The sequence below is a fragment of the Melampsora larici-populina genome (assembly GCF_000204055.1).
Source record: "Melampsora larici-populina 98AG31 unplaced genomic scaffold MELLAscaffold_45, whole genome shotgun sequence".
Classification (NCBI taxonomy): Eukaryota; Fungi; Basidiomycota; class Pucciniomycetes; order Pucciniales; family Melampsoraceae; genus Melampsora; species Melampsora laricis-populina.
Window position 1 is genome coordinate 262,236 of NW_006768809.1, and position 13,826 is coordinate 276,061.

At 43.3% G+C, this 13,826-nt stretch overlaps 3 protein-coding genes across 3 annotated transcripts; 1 reads left to right on the plus strand and 2 right to left on the minus strand.

Moving 5' to 3' along the window:
• Positions 1-2,231: 2,231 nt before the first annotated feature.
• MELLADRAFT_57258 (uncharacterized protein) lies at positions 2,232-3,141 on the plus strand (the record flags this gene model as incomplete). The annotated part of the gene is made up of 4 exons (XM_007414677.1): positions 2,232-2,373; positions 2,436-2,667; positions 2,732-2,898; positions 2,962-3,141. 4 exons carry the CDS (start codon positions 2,355-2,357, stop codon positions 3,108-3,110), a joined length of 567 nt encoding a protein of 188 aa, XP_007414739.1.
• A 3,810-nt stretch (positions 3,142-6,951) lies between these two features.
• On the minus strand, positions 6,952-7,713 carry MELLADRAFT_110547 (uncharacterized protein; the record flags this gene model as incomplete). Its single annotated transcript, XM_007414764.1, has 2 exons — positions 6,952-7,229; positions 7,374-7,713. The coding sequence occupies 2 exons, from the start codon at positions 7,711-7,713 to the stop codon at positions 6,952-6,954; spliced, it is 618 nt and encodes a 205-aa protein (XP_007414826.1).
• A 1,062-nt stretch (positions 7,714-8,775) lies between these two features.
• On the minus strand, positions 8,776-11,418 carry MELLADRAFT_91750 (uncharacterized protein; the record flags this gene model as incomplete). The annotated part of the gene is made up of 13 exons (XM_007414763.1): positions 8,776-8,841; positions 8,910-9,151; positions 9,221-9,299; positions 9,381-9,403; positions 9,475-9,640; positions 9,713-10,142; positions 10,194-10,296; positions 10,377-10,581; positions 10,659-10,662; positions 10,748-10,772; positions 10,850-10,951; positions 11,018-11,094; positions 11,165-11,418. 13 exons carry the CDS (start codon positions 11,416-11,418, stop codon positions 8,776-8,778), a joined length of 1,776 nt encoding a protein of 591 aa, XP_007414825.1.
• Positions 11,419-13,826: the final 2,408 nt, after the last annotated feature.

Consider the following 13,826-nt stretch of genomic DNA (forward strand, 5'->3'; position numbering starts at 1 on the left):
TAAGGTTCCAATGTATTTATACAAGGCAAGGTGGGGTTGGTGCTGTTTGATGCATCTGAGCTAAATCGAAAATCTTACATTATCGTGGTATCTTTTCCTCAAAGCAAAGTTGCTTATGCGAGAGCGATGAGATTGAAGGCTGAACCCCGATATCACGATGACTGAATCCGTCGATTTGTCACCTAGCTTGTCATTTGATTTAATTGAATGCCTCTCGATTGGTAATTCAGTGTCAGCCTAACTAGAATAGGAAACCAGGTCCAAGGCCAAAGAACCTTTTGGACACGATGAGCCTATGATTATCTTCTGCCAGCACACACCCCTTTTTTAATTGCCCAATCTCTCCTCAAATCACATCATACACAATTCCATCCAAGGGGCGATCAATACCTTGTCCACTTGGTGCCAAAACCACACGAAAGCCACGGCCAGCAGGACCGTTAGAGGGGTCTTCGCAAATAGTTTCTGTGATTGAGGCAAGTGGGTCGCGCTGGATGAAGAATCAAAATGAAGAAATCGAGACCGCCATCGCCAAGGGAGCTGTTCCGATTGAGATGAACGTAGATGTTCAGCCTACATATGTAAACCCTATTGATCTATTAGATGATACTGACGAGGAAATGTCATACTACAATTTGGACGAGTTCCCAGCAGACTTCTTACCTCATCCCGATGGCCCAGCACCTCCACATCCACCTTCAACCTTCCATGAATATATCAAAGGTTCCTACTACAAACAAAAACAATTGACCAAAATCGCCAATTGGAAAAAAGTCTTGGGAGCCATGTTCATGTCCTATATGTCTTGTTCGCGTCTTACCTCTCAATGGGGTAATCCACAGTTGTGGAACTTTGATTACAACAATGAATGTGCGTGTTGTGTTGGAGACTTGCGCACAAGATTGGTTGACATGGTTGACATGCTGGGTTTGTCTCAAAAGTTTAATTCATTGCATCCAGATCCGCGATTTGGAATACTTACAGAGCTGTGGTTTGTCTTAGGTCGAAGGCAAGAGAATCTACACTTTTGTAAGTGTACTCCAGATCAGGTTCGCCTGATTCGAATGGGATATATTGGAGGATCTCCACTTTATCCTCAGACGGCGTTCTCAATACGTCTGCTTCGGTTTCATCATACATTGTGGAAGTTCTGCACTGTGCAAATCCAAGGCTTTGCTCTTGCCTTGGATGAGTTCCTCGACGCTTTCAATCCCCTCATCTTATAGTATCAGGTTCTGATCAGGTAACTTTGCAGTTCAACTTGCAAATAAATTCAAATCCAAGCATTGACTCATAAAACAATCTGTGATGGTAGCCTCGATTATGGCGAAGGACACTATCTGTAGCAATCGATGCATATCGACATATGCTTTGGATGGAAGAAGAGCTTTCATGGCGTGCTCTAAAACTAAATTCCCTTGATATGCTGGCCTTGAACTGTGCTCGATGTTTTGGCCCACTGCAAGATGTTGACAACGACTACAAACCTCATTACATAGTCTGTGTTGACGGGAATTTCCAGCATCGCCGACATTTAGCCGCAAGCCGTGAGTACGAAGAGAAAAGTACGATCATGCCTTCTTTATTCATGGATCCTAAAAAAGTTCGGGAATGGGAATCAAGAGGTCCTCAAAAGAAGGATGACTCAAGAATAGTACGTGATCTATTTGCTCTTTCTACGCGGGCAGTCATTCTGACAAATTTTTGTGTCTTCAGGACCCATGTGCTGCTTTGCACACGGCTGCTTCCGACCATAGAGGTGGTACCACATGGAAAGGATGTGATGAGACAGGCCTTATTGGAATGGCCTGTTAACATGATCACATCCTCAGTTACGTAAACGTGGTTCAAACGGGAGAGAGGTTTGTTATTCAAATCCCTCAAGTTGGCTTTATTCTCACATCGGGTTCACATAGGCAATACTACGTTCTAGCATTGATGGACCAGCTATTTAAACGAATTGATGAGTCAGCGAAGCCTAAAAAACGGGTTGCTGTGCTTTACAATATTGGCTGCACATTAGCAAAAAGTCTGATTAAGGTACGTTCTTTGAACCAATAGTCCTTGAAAACTATCACTTAAAGTTCTGCCAAGTCTTTCAGAACAAGACTTTCAAAGAAGAACGTGCAAGAAAGGCTATAAAATTAGGGACAAGTGCGTTCCACTCATATGTCCATAATTGGGCGTGCCAACTTTGTTATAATCCAAGGCTCAACCCTGGCTTTGGTCTCTCGGATGGTGAGGGATTGGAGCGCAACTGGAGTGGTATATCGCCTTTGGTTAGTGTGAACAGGTACGCTTCGAAGCAGCATCGAATTGACAGTATCAGTTTGAAGACATGCCATCGCAACAAGATGTTGAGTCTCAATGCAGGTGAGTTGTTGTTTATCATCCATCATCAATCAAATCTGATTGGTGCTGTGTAAATCATCAAGTCCAATTGACTTCTTCAAAATTATGTACTGCCGAGAAAACACTTCAAGAAGCAAAATATGCTTTAGAGAGGCTGCAGTCCGGAAATATCAATTACACAAAGGATCACTTTGCATCACAATGGGAACACCAAAAGCACTGTCAATTGACTGCTATGGAAGACGAGTCTCTGCAGAAACTGGAACAGAAGTTGGTTTCCTTGCTCGAACTCGAGGAGAAACTGAGAGATGCCCAGTAAGTTTGTGAATTGTATAATACTTTTCAAATATTTTTTTGCTGATCATGCTTAATTTGATAGTAACCAATTGTCCAGCCTACGGAAAAAGCGTCGGCGGAATCAGACAGATACTGAGAGAGCGGATTTGGTGACATTGCCAGCCTCAATTGTCAAAATTGAGAAGGCTATACATAGCGTTGCCGAGGAACTTGGGAATCCAGAATTTCGTGATATCCGAAAGGCAACTGGTGTGTTTGTGTTTCTCTCATCTTACCCTGTGTATATATCATATCAACTCAATGTGGTTATAGACCCAAAGGCACGTGCTCTCATCAACATTAGGCTAGCTAAGATGAAGCTTTACAAAGCAAAAGTTGGAATTATTGAGGCGCAGAAGAAGTGGGATAGAAACGGGCAGGGTATGTTCAATACTCATATGAGGAGAATTATAATTTCATAAATGATCAAATTTAAATTTCACTCATGATGCTTTGTGCTGTTGCGATGAGTGATGACTAGGTACCAAGATACAACAGAGCTTGAAACAAGGGATGACTAAGAAGCACTTGAGTTTTAAAAAGAAATGGGAAACTTATCGGAAAAAAGTTACTCAATATAATGAAATTACGCCTGTGAGTCAACTAACGTGTCCTACAATGGACGCTGCCAAGCTGCTACCGTGTGAAGACCCGTTCTGGAATGTGGGGGCTTTGTCACACCCATCCGAGAGATGGGCCATAGACTCAGGAACCGTGGAGGGGATACAAGCATACTTGAAGTACCGGAGCAGTAGTGAGGAAATTCGTCGAATCGGTCGTGAAACCCAACAAATAGTTCTTGCAGCGCTTCGGACCAAGGAAAAGATCGAGGCCATCCAAGAACTATGTAATAGTGGTAAGCAGTTGATCTCGTACTGAGACTACAAATGTTGATAGATGGACTTACGTTTTGTCGATACAACCTAGAATGGGATGTAGATAATGGTGGAAGAGCACTGATAGAGCTTGTTCAGGGAGGGCAGCGTGTGTCAAAGGATGTATGGGATGAGAATATTGGAGTATTAAAGACTTTGTATGTCAATCTACGCCGGTCTCACGCCCAGAGGTGGTTAGCTTGGAACTCTGGAATTGTGAGACTGCTTTGGAATACCTGTCAATACACCCAATCTTCAGTGGAGGAGACTGAAGCGCTTGTTGGCCGGTGGGGAGGGATCGTAAGGCGATCAAAACAGATGTGGGAGGGAATCGTGAATGCTCCTAGTGTTGAAGCTTTGGGACTTGATAACCTAGAGATTGTGGAGCAGGACTTGTTGCTGGGAGAAGATGGTGAAGACGCGGATATAAATGAGTTAATTGGGGAAATGTTGATATATGATGAAAGTGAATTTGACAAGGATGAAGAAATTTGTGAATGATCGATACTACCTTTGTGTAGTGTATTCTTATTCAGTTTTTGGTTGTTCTTGAGTTTTGTAGCCTCCCATGCACGAGGATGGTTTGAGTCGGTCAAGTCCAAGTGTTAATAAAATTTGGTTTGGTTTGTTCTTGAGATTAGCAATCATGAGTCAGTGAAGTATTGAATCTTCTTTGTTGATTTTGAAAGAATCTTCGAGTTTTATTGTCTTTGAATGATAAGAATGAGTGCCTTTGAGAAAGATTTGTTGTTGATTCGTGTTTGATATTGAATTCTTGAGGGTGAGGTTTTGAGGGTGAGGTTTTGAGGGTACGCAAAGTCAAAGGTTTTCAGCTTTTGGCCCTTGGAAGTGAAGGTCGTACTTGTGTATGTAGAATCAGTGAGGCAGACTGATCTGGATCAGCGAGGCAGACTGATCTGGCGGGTGGAGATGACTTGTTGATTCTGGGACGTGGCCAGACGTGTCTTATGAGTGGACCAGCGAGTCTGAGTGGTTTATGTGCTTGCAGACTCGTCTGGCAGGTCAAAAACTTGTAGAGGAATGAGGCTCTAGATTTGTCTGGTACGTCTGAGAATCTGCCTGCAAGAGTAGGGTGTGACTCCGCTGAAAAATACCTGTTTTTTATTGGGGTCATACAGTAGGGTCAGGTAGCCACAGGTGGATCGATGACGTTTTGAATCTGGTGGTAAAATGTTTGCCTCATTGATAGCACTGGTAATATCGTGTATTTCTGGTATTGAAGACGATTGCCAATCCCAAGAGTGTTTAACTGGCATGATTGGAAGAGATATTGGTGGATTCGGAATTTCTGGTACTGGCTCAATCTGCATTGGAGTGACATAGGGTACAAGTTGATTTGGTGACTCCTCCGTTTCAATTTGCCTTACCAAATGGTCATTACCTTCTATCTGCAAGGAAACTTCAGGTAAGACGTTTCCAGGATATTGTTTTTGACTAGGTGAAGGATTCGGGGGTGTGTCAGGTGGTGTATTAACCGGTGTTGTTGATGGATTAAGGGAAGTGCTGGGAGAATACAGTGGGTCTCATCAAAGCCCAACTACCCCAACTACCCCCCCCGTAGGGGGTTCAAAATTTTGGCCTCTGAGGACCTCGAAAATCAGTGAAAAAAGTCATTTTCACCATGCAATTTGACTGATCTGGGGTTGGATTCCGCTTCGGGAACCCACTTTTACCAAGTTTAAAGCCATATATTACCCTCTGGTACCCATATAGTAAGCCTAAGGATGTGTTTAAATGTGCTCGGTTCGAAATATTGCCCAAATGTCTAAAAAAAAATTTTTTTGCCTCGCACGCGTCCATCCTCATAGGATTAGAATGAGATAGGTCCCCCGAGCCCATTAAGCTTATTAAAATGTGTGCTATGTAATTATGAGGTGTGTATAATTCATCTCAAACTTGAAATTTTGCTTTGCGGGCGCGGGGTAGTTGGGCTTTGATGAGACCCACTGTACGTCAATGCCACTTTCTCTGACTCAGTGAAATCGGTGATGTCAGAAGTGGAATTGATTAGACCAGGAAAAGAATTAACATTAAAAACAATGTTGTGAGAGTAGACAGTTTCACTGGTGTCAAGTTTGATCCTGTAGTTTTTCATTCCAAGTTGATAACCTAATAAAATACCAGGTGCGGATGTAGCATCAAACTTTTTCCGAAATTTCTTTGAAATGAGTACATAAGCCTTGCATCCAATAGGTTCAAGACGAGATACATCAAACTCTCTACCATGCCATAATTCGTATGGAGTTTGATTGTTGATCTCAGCCATTGGAGTTACGTTTCCCAAGAATACTGCCGTGCTAACAGCCTCAGCCCAAAAAGAAATAGGCAAATTAGAATGTCGCGAAAGCACACAAGCTTCCTCAGTGGTTGTTCTATTACCGCGCTCGGATACAGGATTCTGCTGTGGAGTGTAAGGCGAACTCAAGTAAGAGGTTGTACCATTTTCTTCCAACATTTCACGAAATTCCTTTGACATGTACTCTCCACCCTGATCATTCACAAGGCTCACAATTTTGCGGTTATGAAAGGTTTCAACTTCAGCTTTAAATTTCATAAAATAAGAGAAAGTTCCAGATTTTGCTTTAAAAATATACACATGTTTATAATTTGTGAAAGCATCCGTCAATTCAAAGTAATATAAACCTCCTCCTTCTGACACAGTTGAAATCTTTCCACTAAGGTCACTATGAACAACTTCAAGAGGAAAGGTAGCTTTTGGGATTGAACTGGGATACAGAAGACGATGACCCTTAGAAATTACACAGTCTTCACAAAACCAGTCATCAGGTGCCTTAACTCCATACATTAGTTGAAGTCGGTGAGTGTTTGTGTGACCTGATCCGCTGTGTAGCATGCTGTAATCAGCCACTGTTGTTTTATTGCAAATAAAAGAAGTAGATGACGAGCCTAAGATAATGTCCAATTCTATGACCTGATTCCTGATTTGACCGCTGAATCCAGCATAGCCTTCCTTAGTCAAGATGACTATACCTTTATCATGAAAAAGTGGATAACCGTCATTGAATAGACAACCCATGCTGATTAGTGGTGATCCTAAGTTGGGAACGTGATAGGCTTGCAAGACAATGTTTCCACCAAAAGAGTTACACAAGATGTCGCCTTTACCGGCAATGTGAATAACACTCCCATCTGCGAGAGATACATCAGATTTAGCTTTGACGTAGTTGGTGAATAACTTGATGTTAGAAACCATATGGTCAGAGCAAGCGCTGTCGAGTAAGACGATTCCATCATCAGTAGGGGCACAGCAGGACAGAGCGGTAGTTTCAATAACGTCGTCTAGATAGGCGGCTTGTAGAACAGCTGTCGTCGCTCGACTTCTTGACACAGGTGCAGGGTTGGCTGGTCAAAGTTCAGGAAATGCTTGATAGCATTGTTCAGGTTTGTGTCCTCTGACAGCCGGATTATGACGCCCGTTCAAACAGGTAGGATAGGGAAAACATCGAGCTGGTTGTTGCGGACGATTAGCAATAGTTGCTGATGCAGTGGCATTATCACGACGATGACGTTCATTGTAATCAACAAGATAGGAGTCCATGACATCAAGAACTACCTTTGTTTTCAAGGGACGTTTGGTATTGAACAGAGAAATTGTCATCTCCATCAAATTTGGAAGTTTGCCGACTATAGTTTCACCAATCAGTTCTTGAAGATCATCGGTGAAGTTCACACCGCACGCGCGCATAGTCGCAAGCGCAGATCAAGTCTCTTTGATATACTTGTCAAGGGAAGTGAACATGATTCTAGTAAAAGTAGAGTAGGCTTGACCTTTACTACTAGAGGTGGTGGCTTGAAACTTCTCTTTCATAAGTAGCCAGATCTTCAGAGGTTGATAGATGAACCCTTCAGATTCGACAATAATACGGTATTGTTGAGTCATATGACTGAACATAATACCCGCAGCCTTACGTTGACGCATAACGTACAAATCGTAAGTGACTTTTTGTTCTCGTGAGACCAAACCTTCAGGTTCTGGAGGTGGTTCTGCTTCAGGGTCAATGAACTCATTGAGTGAAGCCGACATTAAGGCTCCGGTGATATCACCCTTCCATTCAGGGTAATTGTTGTCGTCGAGTTTGACAATGCGTAAGCGTGCTTCAGATGACATGATGGAATAATTGAGGTGATCAAAATGAAGTGTGGTGTGCGTTGAAAGTGTGGTAGTTTCTTGAATCAATCAGAATTTGTGTGCAATAGCAAAAAAAAAATTAAGCTTCTCGTGGTGTGTAGCAAGATGTGATGGTGAAGGTTTCCCAATACAGCTAGAGAGCTGGGCTCATAACCAATTGAACTATGAATCAATCTAAGATTGTTCAAGGTGTCAGCTTTGTAAACCAAGCTGCACACTGATCAAGAGAAAAGAACAATCTGAAGTAATGAAGATTGTAAAATATAAGTTTGATTTCCATAAATAAGTAAAACAAACAACATAACAACTTACACCTAAGATTGTTCAAGGTGTCAGCTTTGTAAACCAAGCTGCACACTGATCAAGAGAAAATAACAATCTGAAGTAATGAAGATTGTAAAATATAAGTTTGATAAGAGAAAAAGAGTTAAAACAATGAACAACGATTTACTCTTATAGAACTCTAACATGATGACATCATTAACAATCTTACATAACCAAAAGATGAAGTAATCAAAGAAAATCATAACGTGAAAGAAGAGACGCGCTGAGATTACCAATCTCAATTGAAGTCAAGGACATCAAGGCATGTAGTGTTGGCGCTGAGCCCATAACCTGAAGCGGGAGGGATTGGGCTCATACAAAAATTTAGTTTTGATGAAAAGAAAACCCCAATCTGACACTGGATATCAAGATCAAGCTCAGCTGGGAATCATGTAATGCTTAATCATTTTCTTTTGAGCTTATGAATTAATGATACAACTTTGGACCTCTAGTTTTGATCACATCAATGGCCATACTGTCAATGTTGGGTTCATTTGTCATGTCCTTCATACTGAGACAGGTAGATCTTATTGCACACGGTTACTGATTTATTATACATTGCTTACTGGATTAACATACACTGTTTACTGATCTATTGTACACTGGTTACTGGATGACCATGTCTTTTTATCGCAATAGAGCTTGTTCACTCCTTAAATCCGCTAGAGACTTCAGCCAACACACTTGGCCTTTCGTATATTTAGCTTAGGTCGATTCTTACTGTTCTTGACACTTGAAGCTATGATGAGAATTTGGATTACCGCGCCCATCATATTTTGAAACCTACAGACAGATACATGGAATTATATAAGCAGAAAGTCTTGAGTACGGGTGAAAGAATTGAGACCAACCAATGGCCATGGGCATAACTTCCTTTGAAACTGAAGCCCTTCAGCCCTCTGATCATTTTTGAACTTTGCTGCGATCATGTGATCCGGAGCCTTCCCATTTTCGGTCCATTCGATTAGCGCCAAGACCATGTCGTGCTTGCTGTCAAACTTGGAAGATTGCATCATGTCAGTTGGAGGAAACACTCCTTGTCCAGCTGCGCCTATGCTTGAAGCACCCGGTCCTCCCCCACAGTGACCCATACCTGACCAAAGAGAGCAAATCAATTCCGAGTTCTTAAAAGGACTGATGAGGGCATGAAATCAGTAGTTACCAGGAACTGGGAATAGTCTGTAAGACTCTCTTGGATCTCGTCCCAACGCCTTTTTGACTTGACCGTGGTACCATATAGACTAATGTATTTTCAGATCGGATTAGTGAAATCATCAAAGTTTGGAGACCAAAAATGTTTCAAAGCTGCCGGTGTGACTTACAGAACGGCTGGGGATCAGGGGATCTAGGAAGAGCAGAAACCAAGTATCAGTGGTGATAGTAGCGGAAGAGCCGCTGGTACAGATTTGTACTGACCAGACATTCCAGTATAAGTCATCAATTTCCCCCCACGTTGGATGAAAGGTAAGATGTTACCATCGATTGCATTGCACTTCCCAGGGTCTGTTTGATCTGCGACGGAAAGCATCTCAATGATGCCTTTTGAGGTGAAGTTGTTGTCCCTGGTAACACTGGTAAGATTCTTGATGATATCAAAGAAATTTCACGTCAATTAACTTCGAAAGACGATGTTATTGGTAATGAGTCGACTCACCATGACTTGATATTTGAAAAAATCCGTTGCCACTGGGAATGGTACCGCAGGCATGAACATACCGGCTCTTGCGAAGAACTCAGAGCCATGCGTATAACTCGGAAAGAGGAAGGTTCCATCTCCATCCACCCAATCTTCAAAAGCAGATCGTACTACGGATATTTGTTTCGAAGTCAAGCATTTTGGTGGTATCGTTTCACTGCTACTCGATTTATGTGAATTGACTTGGGAGCACTGAAGTGATTCGAACGTTGGCTTGCAGACTAGCGGATTATCAATGACCCCATCCTTGACCCCATCCAACATATCACATTGGGTCAAGGTATGTTCATGGACGAGCGCCCAATCGCTTATATTCATGAACCCTTCCTTCATTGGTGAATTGCGCAGGTTAGATTCCACCATCCATCCATTCCTGCATGAATTGACGCTGAGTCAAATGGCTATGATGCACAGCAAAGTGAGGAAATGAAAAACTTACAGATGAGTCCACCATTGCGCTGCTGCACCTGCAAGTACACCATCAAAGTCTTTGGGATAGGCTTGCACTTCTTTCAGACCTTGCTTGCCTCCTGAAGAACAACCTGTATACAAAGTATTTCTTCAGCTCAAGAGCGCAGATGATGAGATCGTGGAAAATGGACAAAATAGTGAAAAGACGAACCCAGCCAGTAGTTCTTGTTCGCTGGTTTGCCGTAAAAGTGCTTCACAGCTGATTTGGAAAATATGGTACTAAGGTGGACCGCACGATACCCAAAATCGTGACGTGTTTCTCCATTCGAAATGGCGAAGGTACCATCGAACTCCATGCCATCATGTCCAGTGTTCGTCGATGCGACTGCGAACTTGTATTTTGTCAGCGGGACTGCCTAGAAAGTGATGAAAATGGGTCAATACCTGCCAGAGAGGACGCAGTATATGAGCTGGGAAAATGGGTACGACTTACCATGCTATCATTTACCCGAACGTTCAAGAATAGGAGCAATGCAGGTGAGCACAGTCTTCATCTACAATCATTGTCTGAGAAGGGCTCACTCTGGATAATTCACCCTCCCAGAATCTAGATTTAGAAGAAATTGCACGAAGGAATCGTCTTTGAGTTGTGAGCTTGCAACATCAAATAGATGAAAGACTGACTTCCTCCATTCCCGACAAATGCAAATCTACCACTCCAGTCTTCCAAAGGTAACCAAACCTCGAATTGAACACGACTGGTGCTCGAAGTGTTGAAATAGCCTCCTGATAATCATGAGTTTCATGAATCAGTAGGACGTCAACCTTATCTCGACTTGACGTTGGGCTCACCAAATCTACAGAACTTTGGTAAGTTGGGGATCACCTCCCTGAATGGCACTGTGTTCGGAGATGATGCGGAAAAGTTACTGGAAGCTGCAATATTTCAAAAAAATCATGTAGCCAATTGAAAATAAGTATTGAATCAGTCGCACCAACAAGAAATCATTTGAAATGGTTTCACTGTGTAAGTCTGAAACATAGACTTCAATTTTGTGTTTCTTGATGGCAGCCGGGACCAGTTGCCGTAGATTAGCGCAGCGAGTAGCCAGCTCTTGCCCGTCAGTGCCGTTTTGAGGTGAAGCGGACAGATTCGAGAACTGATTGTCCGACGTAAAAGAGCGAGCTAAGACTTGACTTCCGCACAATACTCCTCCTATTGACAATGAGAGCCATTGAATGAAAAGCCTCATTATGGGATGATATCTGAATCGAGCTCAGTGGGGTTTATCTTATGTATGGTCAAGTGTTTTGTGCAGTAAGTTGAAATTGTACAAAGTTGGAACTAGAGCCCAAATGATGAAATGAAAGGGATCCGACAAATCAGAGTCTACGGCGATCTGAACAAGCGATGAGAATGGGCTTCGATGAATCGTAGTCTACCGCAAGCGGGGGATAAGCCTGGATAAGCCTAAAGTTTTGAGAAGTTGAAAGAAATGTACACTATGCGTAAATTTTTGAGATGAGGATGAACAGGGAGAAAAGAGGCTTGATGCGATGGCACCAGCACACAACGATTTATAGAAGGCTCAATTCGTGCATTGAAAAGAGCCCCTTGAGATCCTTCTCTCTCTCATCTGTAGCAACCCAGACGGCTTGTCTTCTTGTTCCAGGTATCGCCAAGTGACCCTGAAGTTTCGCCATATCGATACAGCCGGGGTAAAGGATAAGCCCGTACGCATCAAAAGTAACGTGGGTTTAGCGCAAGAAAGCGTATGTACACCGCAAGACGAGAAAATTTGGAACCTTGTGGCAATTGATAACACTAGTGCGAGAGCAGCGCTGGGAGGTTTATCAACAACCCCAGGGATTTTTCTGACTCATGACGCTAACCTTATCCCCCCGAAGATACGACTCCAGTTCACCCATTTATGGGTTTGTCAAGCAGGCACAAAATACTAAACCGAAGTGGCATCACAACCCATTCCACAGGTTTTTCCAACATCCCGTCTGCGAAGAACTGGCCGAGTTCATCCACCAGATACCTCTCGACCCAACCGACATCTTAACCCGCCCTACCAACTACACCACAATCATCCAAGAAAATGAAGGACTCGCCAAGACCGAGGCCAACAAACTCACAGCGACACTGGAGCACGTTGTGATTTTCACGGATGGCTCCAGAATACCGAAATGCACCACGGCAGCCGCAGCGTGGTGCAAAAACACTAACAAACTAGACCTTAGGCGGGCGAGCCCGCCTCTAAAGCAAGACTTTACTTACTATCAAACAAATTGGTACAACTTAAACATAAGGCAGAATGCATGTATTCATACTGATTTTACAAGGTTAACAATCTATCATCATTGACTTGACAGGATTCAGACCTTGGAGGAAAGGCTTGACAACGCACTGATCAGGTGTAAAAAGATCAATTGTTATATGGAAACAAGAGAAAATTACATCTATATCCAAGTACAAATAGAATCTTGTAGACAGGAATCACAACATACATATGCACAGTAAGGAGGTGATTAAGCTGAAGATGAAGATGGATATGTTTCAAGGTATATTGGGAGTCGGTACGAGTATTGACCAACGGGAATGGGTCGAAAGGCGACCGGGTAGTGAAAGCTCACGGGGTGGAACCATAACGTCCCATCCTCTCTGGCGGAGATACTTCCATCTCACATGCCTTCAGAGGATGGACGTTAGGATGCAAGTTCCGCAACACATCATTTCCCTAAATACCCATCACGGTGTGAGGAACTCTTTGTCCCACATTTGAAAATTTCCTATTTAAAAATTTCCTACTTTCTGTTAGCTTTCAATCTACTACAAGCCGTTCGCATCGCTATTAGCTCAAACAAAAATTCCTCAAAAATTTTTGTTGAAAAAGGAAGAAAGAGTCCGCACAATTATCATCGCGACAATCATTTCTTTTTGCTTAAAAAGTCTACCTTAAGCAAAGGCCTTCTTTTTCACAATACTTCTCTCACAAGTTATGATCGCTGAGGCAAACTTGGTACAAGATCGTTTCAAAGCTATCGATGCAATCCTCACCAACTATGACATTGTGGGTGGCAGCACAGCCATGTCGATGGGCGAACTTCGTGACCAGGTTGCGAAGGTCTACGACCCATCGTCCCACGACTTCATATATCATTGGTCAGCCGTGGCACGAGTCGCAATCGCGCTCGACCACGCCCAACGCCGAATTGAATACGGCACGGTGGATGAGCTCCCACCAGGTGCCGACCCTATGGCGGAGAAACCCTACGTTCTCCGCCGAAAATTTAGACCATCCTTGGACGCCGACTACTACCGGCCACCTTGTGGTTTCATTGGGAAACAACTTCCGGCTGGGTTCAAAACGTCTGACCCTAACCAGAACTTGGAAGATCTTTCCATGTTCCCGGCAGGAGGTTTGCACCATCAGGCTGAGCCAACTTTTCCATCGGCCTCACCACCGCCTTTCCAACCAAGACTCCCTTCACCAGGAACCCCTCCCTCCCCAGGGAAAAAGAAAAATCGACGTCGGCACCGCCGACGGGCTCCATCTAACCAGGATGACGGAGTCCTTCGAGGAGCCGACATTCCTCTGGCGTTGCGGGTCTCATCCCCTCGGCAACCAACTGCTGGAGGATCTCAAGCCAAGAA